Source organism: Olea europaea, unplaced genomic scaffold, assembly GCF_002742605.1.
Source record: "Olea europaea var. sylvestris unplaced genomic scaffold, O_europaea_v1 scaffold2953, whole genome shotgun sequence".
Taxonomy (NCBI): Eukaryota; Viridiplantae; Streptophyta; class Magnoliopsida; order Lamiales; family Oleaceae; genus Olea; species Olea europaea.
Genome location: NW_019248140.1, coordinates 16,722 through 30,992, shown reverse-complemented (window position 1 = coordinate 30,992; position 14,271 = coordinate 16,722). Strand labels below are relative to the sequence as shown.

At 35.0% G+C, this 14,271-nt stretch overlaps 1 protein-coding gene across 2 annotated transcripts; it reads right to left on the bottom strand.

The window, feature by feature from the left end:
- Window positions 1-8,041: 8,041 nt before the first annotated feature.
- LOC111384612 (40S ribosomal protein S2-4-like) lies at window positions 8,042-14,039 on the bottom strand. Of its 2 annotated transcripts, XM_023008918.1 has the most exons (3): window positions 13,772-14,039; window positions 8,937-9,428; window positions 8,042-8,387 (listed from the first exon to the last, which is right to left on the bottom strand). In XM_023008918.1, the coding sequence occupies exons 1-3, from the start codon at window positions 13,949-13,951 to the stop codon at window positions 8,232-8,234; spliced, it is 828 nt and encodes a 275-aa protein (XP_022864686.1). In that variant the 5' UTR covers window positions 13,952-14,039; the 3' UTR covers window positions 8,042-8,231. The 2 variants fall into 2 exon arrangements, with proteins under 2 accessions (XP_022864686.1, XP_022864687.1); XM_023008919.1 differs by lacking the exons at window positions 8,042-8,387; window positions 8,937-9,428 and adding an exon at window positions 12,401-12,746 and having other exon boundaries at window positions 13,280-14,033.
- Between the last annotated feature and the right edge of the window lie 232 nt (window positions 14,040-14,271).

Sequence of the window (14,271 nt, the reverse complement as noted above, 5' to 3'; positions counted from 1 at the left end):
AGAAGAACACGTTAATCACCACATATCAAGACCAAGAAGCAAAAAAAAAAAAAAAATGGGTGCCAAAATATTAAAAACCCAGGTCTAATCCCACAAAATGCATGGAGATAAAAAGGGGAAAAAGGTAAAAACAAGACTTACCAGATCAATAAGAAAAAGCCCAGAAAGAGATTAGAATTCAAATAATTAGACTTCAGTGTACATGCAGGGTCCAACATTCTCAACCCTGAAAACCCAGAACCAAGTTCTTCAATCAACTAATGAGAACATAAAAATTCATACTCGAGCAGATTAAAATAAAGAAAAGAGGAAACATACCCACATTCTATTCTCTCTTAAGTGTAGACATTTATATAAATTTATGTAACCACGGAGCATTAAGGTATTATTAAATCCCTCGACCAACTTCAAGAAATTGGAATGAATAAGTAAATATAAAATCAAAGCCTCCATGATTCTTTGCAAAATTCTTTATTATTTGTGCTTTTTCCAGCACCAGGAAGGAAGTAAAATTTTATATTCTTCTAGTTGCAGAAAGAAAAATTAAAAAGTTCGAACAAATTAAAAGTTGGTTTTGGGGTACGAGGTAGTCCATACAAAATCTTAAATTATTACACATGATGACCTTTTTTGGCCAAATTTTGATAAAATTACTTTACATTTATATCTTATAATTTACTTATCAATAAAGAAAATAATTTATTCGAGCCCATTAAGGTTTTTTACATTAAAATTACTTTTAAGTTAAACGAAATAAGTACAACCAATCGGCAAGGATTAATAAACAATAAAAATTTTGAGTCCCATTTTAGATTTAAGAATGCAGTTAAGTTTCATTTTTTCTCGAAAAGATTGTAGCAGCAGTCTCTAACTTTTTTTTACAGATTTTACACTAACATTCATTTTGTGTCGACGGGTGTTCCTAACATTTCATAAATATGCACTCGAAATTTATCTAGACGAAAACCATCCAAAATATCGTCAGTTGATCAGGAAAAATGAAGGTTAAAATAAAGTCTACAAAAAAAATAAAAAAGTTAGGGACCACTGCTTGCAATTTCCCCTTTTTTCCCATAAAATATTGTGTGCCCATGTCAACGATATATTTATTTGTTAGAGCCAAAATGGGAATATATCCAAAAGACGCATACACGCTCACTTTGTAAAGTCATTTAAATAATCCCAAAAACTGGGGCATGTTTGTGTCCCTTTAATTTCAAAAAGTATATTATGGAATAGTGATTGATGTTGAAATGTGTAGTTAAAAAAGAATGAAAACATTTTTATTTATGTATAATATTATTTTAATAAAGAATGTCTGGTTGAAAATCAGTACTGAAGAAAAAATAATGTGACAAAATGATTGACAAACAAATACTGAGATTAGAAAGTGCTCAATAATTCAACACTCACACTTGATGTACATAGTTTTTGCTTACAAGTCCTTTACAGGGCCTATGTGGCAATTAAAAAAAACACACACACACATACACATTAGATGAAGATTTAATCACAAGCCAATGCCTCATTTCTCCCCCCTCCCAAGAATCCCCAAACACTCAAAATCCTCTTCAACTCCATCTCCTTCCTTAACTTCACAATGGCTATGAAACTCCGGCATACTCGTCTCCACCTTCAACGCACCTTGCTACCCATCCTCATCTGGTTACTTTTTCCCCAATTTTGTAACCCTTCGAAGTCAAAATGCAAGAGATGTCGCTTGAAGCCGATTTCGCCTCTACAGTCGTCTCCATATCAGGCCGCCATCACACCACTAAAAGAAAATCGATCCCATGTAGCAATCCCCAAGCCATTACTCATTTAGAATTGTCAATCAAAATCATTGTTAACAAATCATAACACAATAGGTACAATAAAGTATCTCATGGAGTGATAAGTGTATTTTATAGACTTATTCAAGGTCTTAAATAGTGATATTTAGTTGCTCCTCTAGTAAAATATAGTCTTAATTGTTGTATTTTGTATTAAATAGGTAAAACTCAATGGTTGAGCAATAAATTGGAAGAAAAAAGTAAAACCCAGAAAAGAATGAAATCCAAAAGATGGGAACTAAGTTGCAAATAATTCATAGATGAGACGAGCAATGAAATGAAATATCAAAGATGTAAAGGCTTTAATTGGATACAATTAGAAGATAAGGAAACAATATTACAAGAGCAAATGGTTGAAATGAAGCAAAATCAAAGTTTGAGGATTAAAGTGCAAATACTGAAAAGTTATGTCGAACCTTACAATGAAGATAGGGGTCGATCAAATAAGGAAATAAGTCAAAGGAATGAAATATAGTCGAAGTATTATTACATATCAACTTTCATATGAAAAAATTATGCTTCATATTTTCAGTCTTTGTTTGAGACCCGTTTTTGGCATAGTATACGTTTAAATTGGAAAAATGATATCCCGGAAGAATTGTAGCCTTTAAGATATCATTCCAATGCACTTTGTATCACCTTAATCGAATATCAAGAGAAAAAAGATATGACAAAAATACTGAAGACTATCCGACCAAAAAAACTATAACTATGCAGTCGCATAGTTCAAAAATCCATGCGATTGCATCCACACATGCAAAGAGGAATTTGAAGTTCAACGAGTGAACTATGCGGTCGCATCCCAATGTACTATGATACCACATCGTACAAGACTTCGGACGAATCTCATGTTTCCTTATACAATTAAAACTCAACTTGGCAAGATTTTGAGCGATATCTTTTATCTAGATTCGAGCCATATAAATACCAAAATATCCCATACACATGGAAAAGCTTCTTTTACGCAACAAATAACTCAAAAGACTTGGGAGAATTTAATTGAAGAAGAGGGCAAATTCATACATGTGAGAGATTTTTAATCTAAAAATTGCAAGAAAGCTATAGAGCACACTTCATACCAAGAAACTTGAACAAAGATTGGAAGGAAATTTCAAGAAATATCAAGAATTCATCGAAGACATTTGAGAATTCTAGACTTCTCAGCAAATTATTTAATTTTTGGGTTATGTTTAGTAATGTTAGAATGTATTCGTGTGATTTCAATATGCTTGGCTGGACTCTTTTCATTGCTAGGATGAGATGAACCATTGTTATAAGATTTTTGGCTGAATGATTTGATTGACATTAATTTATTTGAATGTTTCAATGTTTATCAAAGTTTGGTTTGCTTTTCAATTAACAGGTCATTAGTTGAATTGTTTGTAAATTTTATTATAATCAAAAGATAGTAGGATCATTAACACGTAGTGATAAATTTTGTGAAGTTTAATAGAGAATGGAGATATACCTCTATATTTCACATGATTTTTATTGATGTTCAAGTTCGTTTAATGCTTTCTTGCACGTTCCTATCTTTCATAGAGATATAGGAAGGTCCCGTGTAGGATTAGATTTAATTTCTATCGAGAGAAGCTAATAATTAAAAGAGGAACATCGCCAATAAGCATGATTTCGAAATTGTCAATTCACATTGTTAAACTAAAAAATGGATTAACAAGGAAGATTCTATATCTTAGTAATACATTTCACGAATTTGACAAGTTTTTACTTTGTTTTCTAGTTAGTGATAAATTAGACATTCATTCCTTAAAATTCTATCTTACTATTCGATTAAGGGTATTAATTGCTTCAACAAGATCAAATACATAGTCATCCTGAGTTTGATACTTAATTTACCATTATATTACTCGCTCACAATTCCGTGCACTTGTGGGGTTTCAAAGGGTCATAGAGTAAATGCAATCATCACTACACTCCCTAAATGGGTATCCAAGCACTCTTCTTTCATCTCAAAACATTATAATTAGCTCTTGAAGACAATGAATTTTGATTAAAATATTTTCCTTTCAACACAACCATCTTAATCAAAGGAATTCTTACCTAGATATAGATCATCAGTATGAAGACCGTATAAAACATTAATAACATCAAGAAACAATTTATCTCAATTCAGGCAATAAGATACACAATTAAAGACCCAATTCATCTCAAGAATTAAAGACGGCTAGGCCGACAGTTGTCGCATGGAGGAATTGCTTGATTTCATGCTTCGAGGAAATGGATGAAATGAGGGCCGTTGTTGAAAGTTTGGCTCACATGGGAATTCGTTGGAGGGCGAGAATACGGCTGGCCAGGAACTAGTTGTGCAGTTAGGGGTCGTCGGAGTTTTCGGATTTCAGGCTTCAGAGAAATGAATGGATGAAATGAGCGTTTGACTGTTTGAGAATTTGGGGTTCAATTTGACTCCAACACTGTGTTTCTCATTTTCATTTCCCTCCAAATGCCGCTTTTTTTTTTTTTCTAATTGAATCCACATCAGCATTTTCTATTTACTTGTAGAACACCTGACAAAGCAACCTTGTACGTTTAGTTTTCTTCATAATTCAATAGGCAATCTTCTCCCATATTTAATCTCGTCTAGCTGTATTTATGAACACGATAACTGTCTTTTCAACATAGCTATATCTCTTTCTATGTATATGATCTACGGAACGTACTATTTGTACTATGATAATATGATAATTCCATTAAATTTGATCTTTTTTTATTAAACTGTTCGTCTACGCTATTAATGCACTCCATCCAAGAGGGAGAGATGGCTATGAAATAGTCAAGATCCAATCTAAATAAAAAACACAAGTTAGCCCACTTGCTAAGTAAAAGCGAGGATTTCCAAGTGAAAGGGAAAACTTTTTAGACAAAGGGAAGAAAAGAAATAGTCAGCGGGCATCATGAGCTTCGCCATTTTTTCCCTATTTTTTGTACCGGACAAACTTCAAAAAGTCTGGTCTTTTAATTATTAAATACCAATTTTTGTTTGTGGTAAACATCATAAGTCATGTATTAAAATCAAAATTTATTAAAACATCATAAGTCATGTATTAAAATCAAAATTTTAATAAATTTTGATAAAAATCAATAAAATATATAATTAAAAAATTGTGAATCTCATAAAATATATTATTAAAATTAATTATTAACTTTGATTTAAATAAAAATAAAGATTCTAATCCTCATTAAATAGTATGAACTAAAAATATAGTTCTTTTGACGGCAATTGTTATAGTTCGAAAATAAATAACTTATATTAAACCGGTCTTATAATTTTTGCGTGTGGAGTATTATCATTTTTGAAAACGTTATCCTCGTTCCGTTTCACAAGAAACCAAAATCTCCTAAACGCTTCTTTGAATTTGTGAGGAGATTGACATATCGTCCACGGTATTTTAAAACGATGCAGGTATTCAAAAACCTAAACGTTCCGTTTCACAAGAAACCAAAAATCTCCTGAGCACTCCTTCAAATTTGTGAGATTGGCATATCGTCGTATTCAAAAACCTAAACGAGTTTTAGCAAAAGCAACTATCCCGTTAGGACATTGATTCAAATCCAAGAGAGAACACGACAACGTGGATTTTCCCACATTCTGCAGCAACACATAATTCTTCATTTCAAGTCTCAAGTCATCCTCAAGAAGGTGAGGAGAGAATAGCCAAGAAAGTTGAGACGTTTATCCCTAAAGAACACAACTGGAATAATGTTGTAGCTTTAGAACTGGAAACCAGGTGAAGCCCATAATTACATAACCAAGGGACAGCTACCAGAAAACATAACCAAGAGAAGAACCGAAGCCTAGGATGAATTATTATAAATGAAGTTCTAGCTTAACAATTCAACGACCCATTGTATAAAACTATGCTATTCAAGCGAGCACCAGGGTACCAAAGAAACACATATATAAGTGACGGGGAAAGATGATGTAGGATCAATGGAATTTTAGCAGTTGAACAATAACCAGCAGAAAATAAGCAGAGGATTAAAAAGAAAAAGGCAGCAAGAGAGGGAGAGAATGGAGGGAGAAGACCGGAGAAGAAGAGATTAAGAGGAGAGGTCGGGAAGAAGAAAACTTAACCAAACATTTCATTATCTTCATCATTTCATCGTCTCCTCTTTCAAGCTTCATTACACATTCTTGAAAGAGGAAATTACAGAAAATCAGGTATTAAAACTTTCAAATTAAAAATTCAGGGGTGAAATTTATTTATGCAAAAATAAGGTATTATATATAATTAACCCACTCAGTTCAATTAAAAACCCTAATAATTTCCCTTCTCTCTTCATTTCACTCTCACTGTCCATCTCTCTCTTGTCACTGACTCCTCTTCATCTCCATCTCTTCATCTCCCTAACTCCATCTCATGTCTTCTCTTCGTCAGACGTCGTCGTCATCGAAGCATGTCATTGCTGGAGTACCCTTCGCTGGTGCTACTGTAATGAAGAAGTACCACGTCGTCGCACTTTTCCCTTCTCAAATCACCACAAGCTGAGATAATGAAATGAATTAGTGAAGCAGATCTACCACTCCGATGGTGAAATGAAATCGTCGGAACACTATAGCAAGCCACGCGAAGCAGAAATAGCTTGGGTTGATGGCGATTTTGTGGGTTTGGATGGTGTTTTGTGTGGTGGTGGCGGCGGCGATTTTGTGGTGATAGATCTGGCGATTTGGGTGAGATTTAGATGGTGTTTTGTGTGCTGCTGATAATGATAGTGTTTGTGTGGTGGATGTTTTTGTGCTGATATACGACCACTATTTAACGCATGTGACCAATCATTTAGTTATTTGTTACCAACTATTTAAGTGTGACCTAAGAATTTGACAATTTGTGACCAATTTATTTGACCTTGAAGCAATTTGAGATCCGTAAATTTTGGATTTGTAACCTTGAAATAATTTATGACCTACAAAATTTTAGATTTGTGACCTTGAAATAATTTATGACCAATTAATTTGATGATATGTGACCAGAAAATAAATCTGTGACTTATAATTATAAATCTGTAACCATTAATCTTATAACTGTGATTTTCAATTAATTATATAAATACCTGAATTTTGAATTTTTGAACAGTTATTTGTTACCAACTATTTAAGTGTGACCTAAGAATTTGACAATTTGTGACCAATTTATTTGACCTTGAAGCAATTTGAGACCCGTAAATTTTGGATCTGTGACCTTGAAATAATTTATGACCTACAAAATTTTAGATTTGTGACCTTGAAATAATTCATGACCAATTAATTTGATGATATGTGACCAGAAAATAAATCTGTGACTTATAATTATAAATCTGTAACCATTAATCTTATAACTGTGATTTTCAATTAATTATATAAATACCTGAATTTTGAATTTTTGAATTATGTACCTGATTTGTGAATTGGTATAAATAATACACCCGAACTATGAATTTTTCCCTTTAAATAAGCAAAACAAACCTAAAAAGCATAACGGGCATAGCCAGCCCATTAATATAAGCCCACTAAAGAAAGCATGAATAAAAGTCCATAATATAAAAACTGATGTCCGCATCAATTCTCCTGGGGTGGGAGAAGAACTCGACCCTGTCGAGTAGATAAATCACAAAAGGTTGCCATCAATCTCCAAACCATCAGCAATGTGGCTAGCTTCATACCATCGAGGACGATCTTTCTTAAAAACAAAATATCAAAACTCGACAAGTTGATGTAGGATCAATGGGATTTCAGCAGTTCAACAATAACCAGCAGAAAATAGGCAAAGGATCAAAAAGAAATAGGCATCAAGAACCCGAGAAAATGGGGGAAAGAAGACCGGAGAAGAAGAGAATAAAAGGTCAGGCCGGGGGAGGAGAAAATATAACCAAACATTTCATTCATCTTCATCAATTCATCATCTCCTTTTTCAAGCTTCATTACACATTCTTTAAATAAGCAAAACAAACCCAAAAAGTATAAAGAGCTTAGGTCAACCCATTAATACAAGCCCACTAAAGAAAGCATGAATAAAAGTCCATAATACAAAAGCTGATGTCCACATCAGAAGACCTTGTAAAGAGACGAGAGACCCTAATATCCGAAATTGCTGGTTTAGAAGACACGGGCCAATATTATATTTCAATGTAAAGCGAATGACTAACTACTTGTTAGTATATTAATGTATCAATATCCAAAAATTATCCATTTCAACCATAGATCTATAGTAGGATTTGGATAAATTCAGTTTATAATTAAGTGGAAAAAATCAATTCATTCAAATAGAGAAAAACTTAAAAAGGCTAGATCTTCAATTTAAAGCAAAACTTGAAACAAAATTCAAGTATTTGATCGAAAGAGCAAGACAAAGTATAAATATTGTCTAACTAGAAAACTTAGCAAAACATCTCAGTCCAAAAAGTTCAGGCTCCTGCATCCTCGATGACTTGGACAACCTTGGCGGTCGGCCTTGCCAAAAGATCAGTGTACTCTTGTAAAGGAGATTTTGAGAAGCGAGTCTCCCTCCATAAGTCCGGAGTGAGGAAACCATAAGTCTTCAAAAGACAATCAAAGGTTGCCTGTAAAGTGCAAAATTCATTAGCATCCAAAGACGAGTCACTAGATGAAATGACTACAGAACCAGTGTAAATTACCAATGCCTTCATTAGTCAGAAACAGTCGATAAAATCCAAATCAAAGGCTACAATTAATTTTCACAAATGGGATACACAGCTTTTACCAACTTTTCGAGCTCATGTATAATAAACATTTATAAAAATCTATTAAAAATCTGATCTTTAGCTAACACTCAATAATAGTATCGTATAAAGAACAAGATTTTATGTTCTATCCCTACTTCAATATTGTTCACCACAATAAACTAAACCCGAAATAAAAATCTGTTATCTCATCATTGTAATTATAAGTTAGAACTTTGGAATCATCCTCACATATTAACAAATTGAAACAAGTTTTAAGAGTATCAACTATTATTCGTGTTACCCAAAGACATTTAATCAACAGAAATGCATAAATTCTTCAGAACATCAACAAGTTCCACGGGGGTAAATTTCAGATCAAAATCAATGCCAAAGAATGAGAAGAACCAAAAATAAATCAGAACACACCTTGACGAAGTTTCCAAGGGTCTTGGTGGAGCCTCGGGAGGAGGTGAAGACGTCTTCAATACCAGCAAATTGCAGAACCTTCTTGGGGACACGGGCAGCGACAATTCCGGCTCCACGAGGTGCGGGCACCATGCGGACTGTTACTGAACCACATTTTCCAGTGACCTTACAAGGAACAGTGTGTGGTTTACCGATCTTATTCCCCCAGTACCCTCTCCTGACTGGAATCACAGAAAGCTTAGCCAATATAATTGAGCCACGAATCGCAGTTGCCACTTCCTTCGAGCATTTGACGCCGAGCCCAACGTGCCCGTTCCCATCTCCAACCACCACGAACGCCTTGAATCGGGTCCTCTGACCGGCTCGGGTCTGCTTCTGGACGGGCATGATTTTCATCACCTCGTCTTTCAAAGAGGGGCCGATTAGGATATCGACGATTTGGTACTCTTTGATTGGGAGGGAATGGAGGTATATTTGCTCAATTGACTTGATTTTTCCGTCTCTTACTAGACGGCCAAGCTTCGTTTTTGTACCGGACAAACTTCAAAAAGTCTGGTCTTTTAATTATTAAATACCAATTTTTGTTTGTGGTAAACATCATAAGTCATGTATTAAAATCAAAATTTTAATAAATTTTGATAAAAATCAATAAAATATATAATTAAAAAATTGTGAATCTCATAAAATATATTATTAAAATTAATTATTAACTTTGATTTAAATAAAAATAAAGATTCTAATCCTCATTAAATAGTATGAACTAAAAATATAGTTCTTTTGACGGCAATTGTTATAGTTCGAAAATAAATAACTTATATTAAACCGGTCTTATAATTTTTGCGTGTGGAGTATTATCATTTTTGAAAACGTTATCCTCGTTCCGTTTCACAAGAAACCAAAATCTCCTAAACGCTTCTTTGAATTTGTGAGGAGATTGACATATCGTCCAAGGTATTTTAAAACGATGCAGGTATTCAAAAACCTAAACGTTCCGTTCACAAGAAACCAAAAATCTCCTGAGCACTCCTTCAAATTTGTGAGATTGGCATATCGTCGTATTCAAAAACCTAAACGAGTTTTAGCAAAAGCAACTATCCCGTTAGGACATTGATTCAAATCCAAGAGAGAACACGACAACATGGATTTTCCCACATTCTGCAGCAACACATAATTCTTCATTTCAAGTCTCAAGTCATCCTCAAGAAGGTGAGGAGAGAATAGCCAAGAAAGTTGAGACGTTTATCCCTAAAGAACACAACTGGAATAATGTTGTAGCTTTAGAACTGGAAACCAGGTGAAGTCCATAATTACATAACCAAGGGACAGCTACCAGAAAACATAACCAAGAGAAGAACCGAAGCCTAGGATGAATTATTATAAATGAAGTTCTAGCTTAACAATTCAACGACCCATTGTATAAAACTATGCTATTCAAGCGAGCACCAGGGTACCAAAGAAACACATATATAAGTGACGGGGAAAGATGATGTAGGATCAATGGAATTTTAGCAGTTGAACAATAACCAGCAGAAAATAAGCAGAGGATTAAAAAGAAAAAGGCAGCAAGAGAGGGAGAGAATGGAGGGAGAAGACCGGAGAAGAAGAGATTAAGAGGAGAGGTCGGGAAGAAGAAAACTTAACCAAACATTTCATTATCTTCATCATTTCATCGTCTCCTCTTTCAAGCTTCATTACACATTCTTGAAAGAGGAAATTACAGAAAATCAGGTATTAAAACTTTCAAATTAAAAATTCAGGGGTGAAATTTATTTATGCAAAAATAAGGTATTATATATAATTAACCCACTCAGTTCAATTAAAAACCCTAATAATTTCCCTTCTCTCTTCATTTCACTCTCACTGTCCATCTCTCTCTTGTCACTGACTCCTCTTCATCTCCATCTCTTCATCTCCCTAACTCCATCTCATGTCTTCTCTTCGTCAGACGTCGTCGTCATCGAAGCATGTCATTGCTGGAGTACCCTTCGCTGGTGCTACTGTAATGAAGAAGTACCACGTCGTCGCACTTTTCCCTTCTCAAATCACCACAAGCTGAGATAATGAAATGAATTAGTGAAGCAGATCTACCACTCCGATGGTGAAATGAAATCGTCGGAACACTATAGCAAGCCACGCGAAGCAGAAATAGCTTGGGTTGATGGCGATTTTGTAGGTTTGGATGGTGTTTTGTGTGGTGGTGGCGGCGGCGATTTTGTGGTGATAGATCTGGCGATTTGGGTGAGATTTAGATGGTGTTTTGTGTGCTGCTGATAATGATAGTGTTTGTGTGGTGGATGTTTTTGTGCTGATATACGACCACTATTTAACGCATGTGACCAATCATTTAGTTATTTGTTACCAACTATTTAAGTGTGACCTAAGAATTTGACAATTTGTGACCAATTTATTTGACCTTGAAGCAATTTGAGATCCGTAAATTTTGGATTTGTAACCTTGAAATAATTTATGACCTACAAAATTTTAGATTTGTGACCTTGAAATAATTTATGACCAATTAATTTGATGATATGTGACCAGAAAATAAATCTGTGACTTATAATTATAAATCTGTAACCATTAATCTTATAACTGTGATTTTCAATTAATTATATAAATACCTGAATTTTGAATTTTTGAACTATGTACCTGATTTGTGAATTGGTATAAATAATACACCCGAACTATGAATTTTTCCCTTTAAATAAGCAAAACAAACCTAAAAAGCATAACGGGCATAGCCAGCCCATTAATATAAGCCCACTAAAGAAAGCATGAATAAAAGTCCATAATATAAAAACTGATGTCCGCATCAATTCTCCTGGGGTGGGAGAAGAACTCGACCCAGTCGAGTAGATAAATCACAAAAGGTTGCCATCAATCTCCAAACCATCAGCAATGTGGCTAGCTTCATACCATCGAGGACGATCTTTCTTAAAAACAAAATATCAAAACTCGACAAGTTGATGTAGGATCAATGGGATTTCAGCAGTTCAACAATAACCAGCAGAAAATAGGCAAAGGATCAAAAAGAAATAGGCATCAAGAACCCGAGAAAATGGGGGAAAGAAGACCGGAGAAGAAGAGAATAAGAGGTCAGGCCGGGGGAGGAGAAAATATAACCAAACATTTCATTCATCTTCATCAATTCATCATCTCCTTTTTCAAGCTTCATTACACATTCTTTAAATAAGCAAAACAAACCCAAAAAGTATAAAGAGCTTAGGTCAACCCATTAATACAAGCCCACTAAAGAAAGCATGAATAAAAGTCCATAATACAAAAGCTGATGTCCACATCAGAAGACCTTGTAAAGAGACGAGAGACCCTAATATCCGAAATTGCTGGTTTAGAAGACACGGGCCAATATTATATTTCAATGTAAAGCGAATGACTAACTACTTGTTAGTATATTAATGTATCAATATCCAAAAATTATCCATTTCAACCATAGATCTATAGTAGGATTTGGATAAATTCAGTTTATAATTAAGTGGAAAAAATCAATTCATTCAAATAGAGAAAAACTTAAAAAGGCTAGATCTTCAATTTAAAGCAAAACTTGAAACAAAATTCAAGTATTTGATCGAAAGAGCAAGACAAAGTATAAATATTGTCTAACTAGAAAACTTAGCAAAACATCTCAGTCCAAAAAGTTCAGGCTCCTGCATCCTCGATGACTTGGACAACCTTGGCGGTCGGCCTTGCCAAAAGATCAGTGTACTCTTGTAAAGGAGATTTTGAGAAGCGAGTCTCCCTCCATAAGTCCGGAGTGAGGAAACCATAAGTCTTCAAAAGACAATCAAAGGTTGCCTGTAAAGTGCAAAATTCATTAGCATCCAAAGACAAGTCACTAGATGAAATGACTACAGAACCAGTGTAAATTACCAATGCCTTCATTAGTCAGAAACAGTCGATAAAATCCAAATCAAAGTCTACAATTAATTTTCACAAATGGGATACACAGCTTTTACCAACTTTTCGAGCTCATGTATAATAAGCATTTATCAAAATCTATTAAAAATCTGATCTTTAGCTAACACTCAATAATAGTATAGTATAAAGAACAAGATTTTATGTTCTATCCCTACTTCAATATTGTTCACCACAATAAACTAAACCCTAAATAAAAATCTGTTTTCTCATCATTGTAATTATAAGTTAGAACTTTGGAATCATCCTCACATAAGTTTTAAGAGTATCAACTATTATTCGTGTTACCCAAAGACATTTAATCAACAGAAATGCATAAATTCTTCAGAACATCAACAAGTTCCACGGGGGTAAATTTCAGATCAAAATCAATGCCAAAGAATGAGAAGAACCAAAAATAATTCAGAACACACCTTGACGAAGTTTCCAAGGGTCTTGGTGGAGCCTCGGGAGGAGGTGAAGACGTCTTCAATACCAGCAAATTGCAGAACCTTCTTGGGGACACGGGCAGCGACAATTCCGGCTCCACGAGGTGCGGGCACCATGCGGACTGTTACTGAACCACATTTTCCAGTGACCTTACAAGGAACAGTGTGTGGTTTACCGATCTTATTCCCCCAGTACCCTCTCCTGACTGGAATCACAGAAAGCTTAGCCAATATAATTGAGCCACGAATCGCAGTTGCCACTTCCTTCGAGCATTTGACGCCGAGCCCAACGTGCCCGTTCCCATCTCCAACCACCACGAACGCCTTGAATCGGGTCCTCTGACCGGCTCGGGTCTGCTTCTGGACGGGCATGATTTTCATCACCTCGTCTTTCAAAGAGGGGCCGATTAGGATATCGACGATTTGGTACTCTTTGATTGGGAGGGAATGGAGGTATATTTGCTCAATTGACTTGATTTTTCCGTCTCTTACTAGACGGCCAAGCTTCGTCACCGGAACCCAGTCTTTCTCTTCGGGAGCACGGCGGCCCGCACCTCGGCCACCACGTCGACCTCCTCTGTCACCTCCACGTCCACGTCCGCGGCCACCAAAGCCACGTCCAAAACCACCGCGATCTCCAGCGCCTCTCTCCGCCATTTTCAGGGTTTATGAAATATGAGCAAGAATTTAGGGTTCGCTAACGTGACAGAAACCCTAGAAGGAATAAGGCTATATGGTATAATTTACATGGGCTTAGAGTTGATGAATTCAAGCTCATATTGTTTGTGGCCCAAAGGGCTAAACTGTATAACAATCACGATGAGCTTGTGGCACCAAATCAAAATTCTTCTTCAATTATTACACCAAATAAACAGTATTTTATTATGAAAAAATTTCATAACTAAGAAATTAATTATGGCACATTTCAAAAATAAGAAAACAAGTTTCAAATTTCTAAAATCAGATTTTTATTAAAA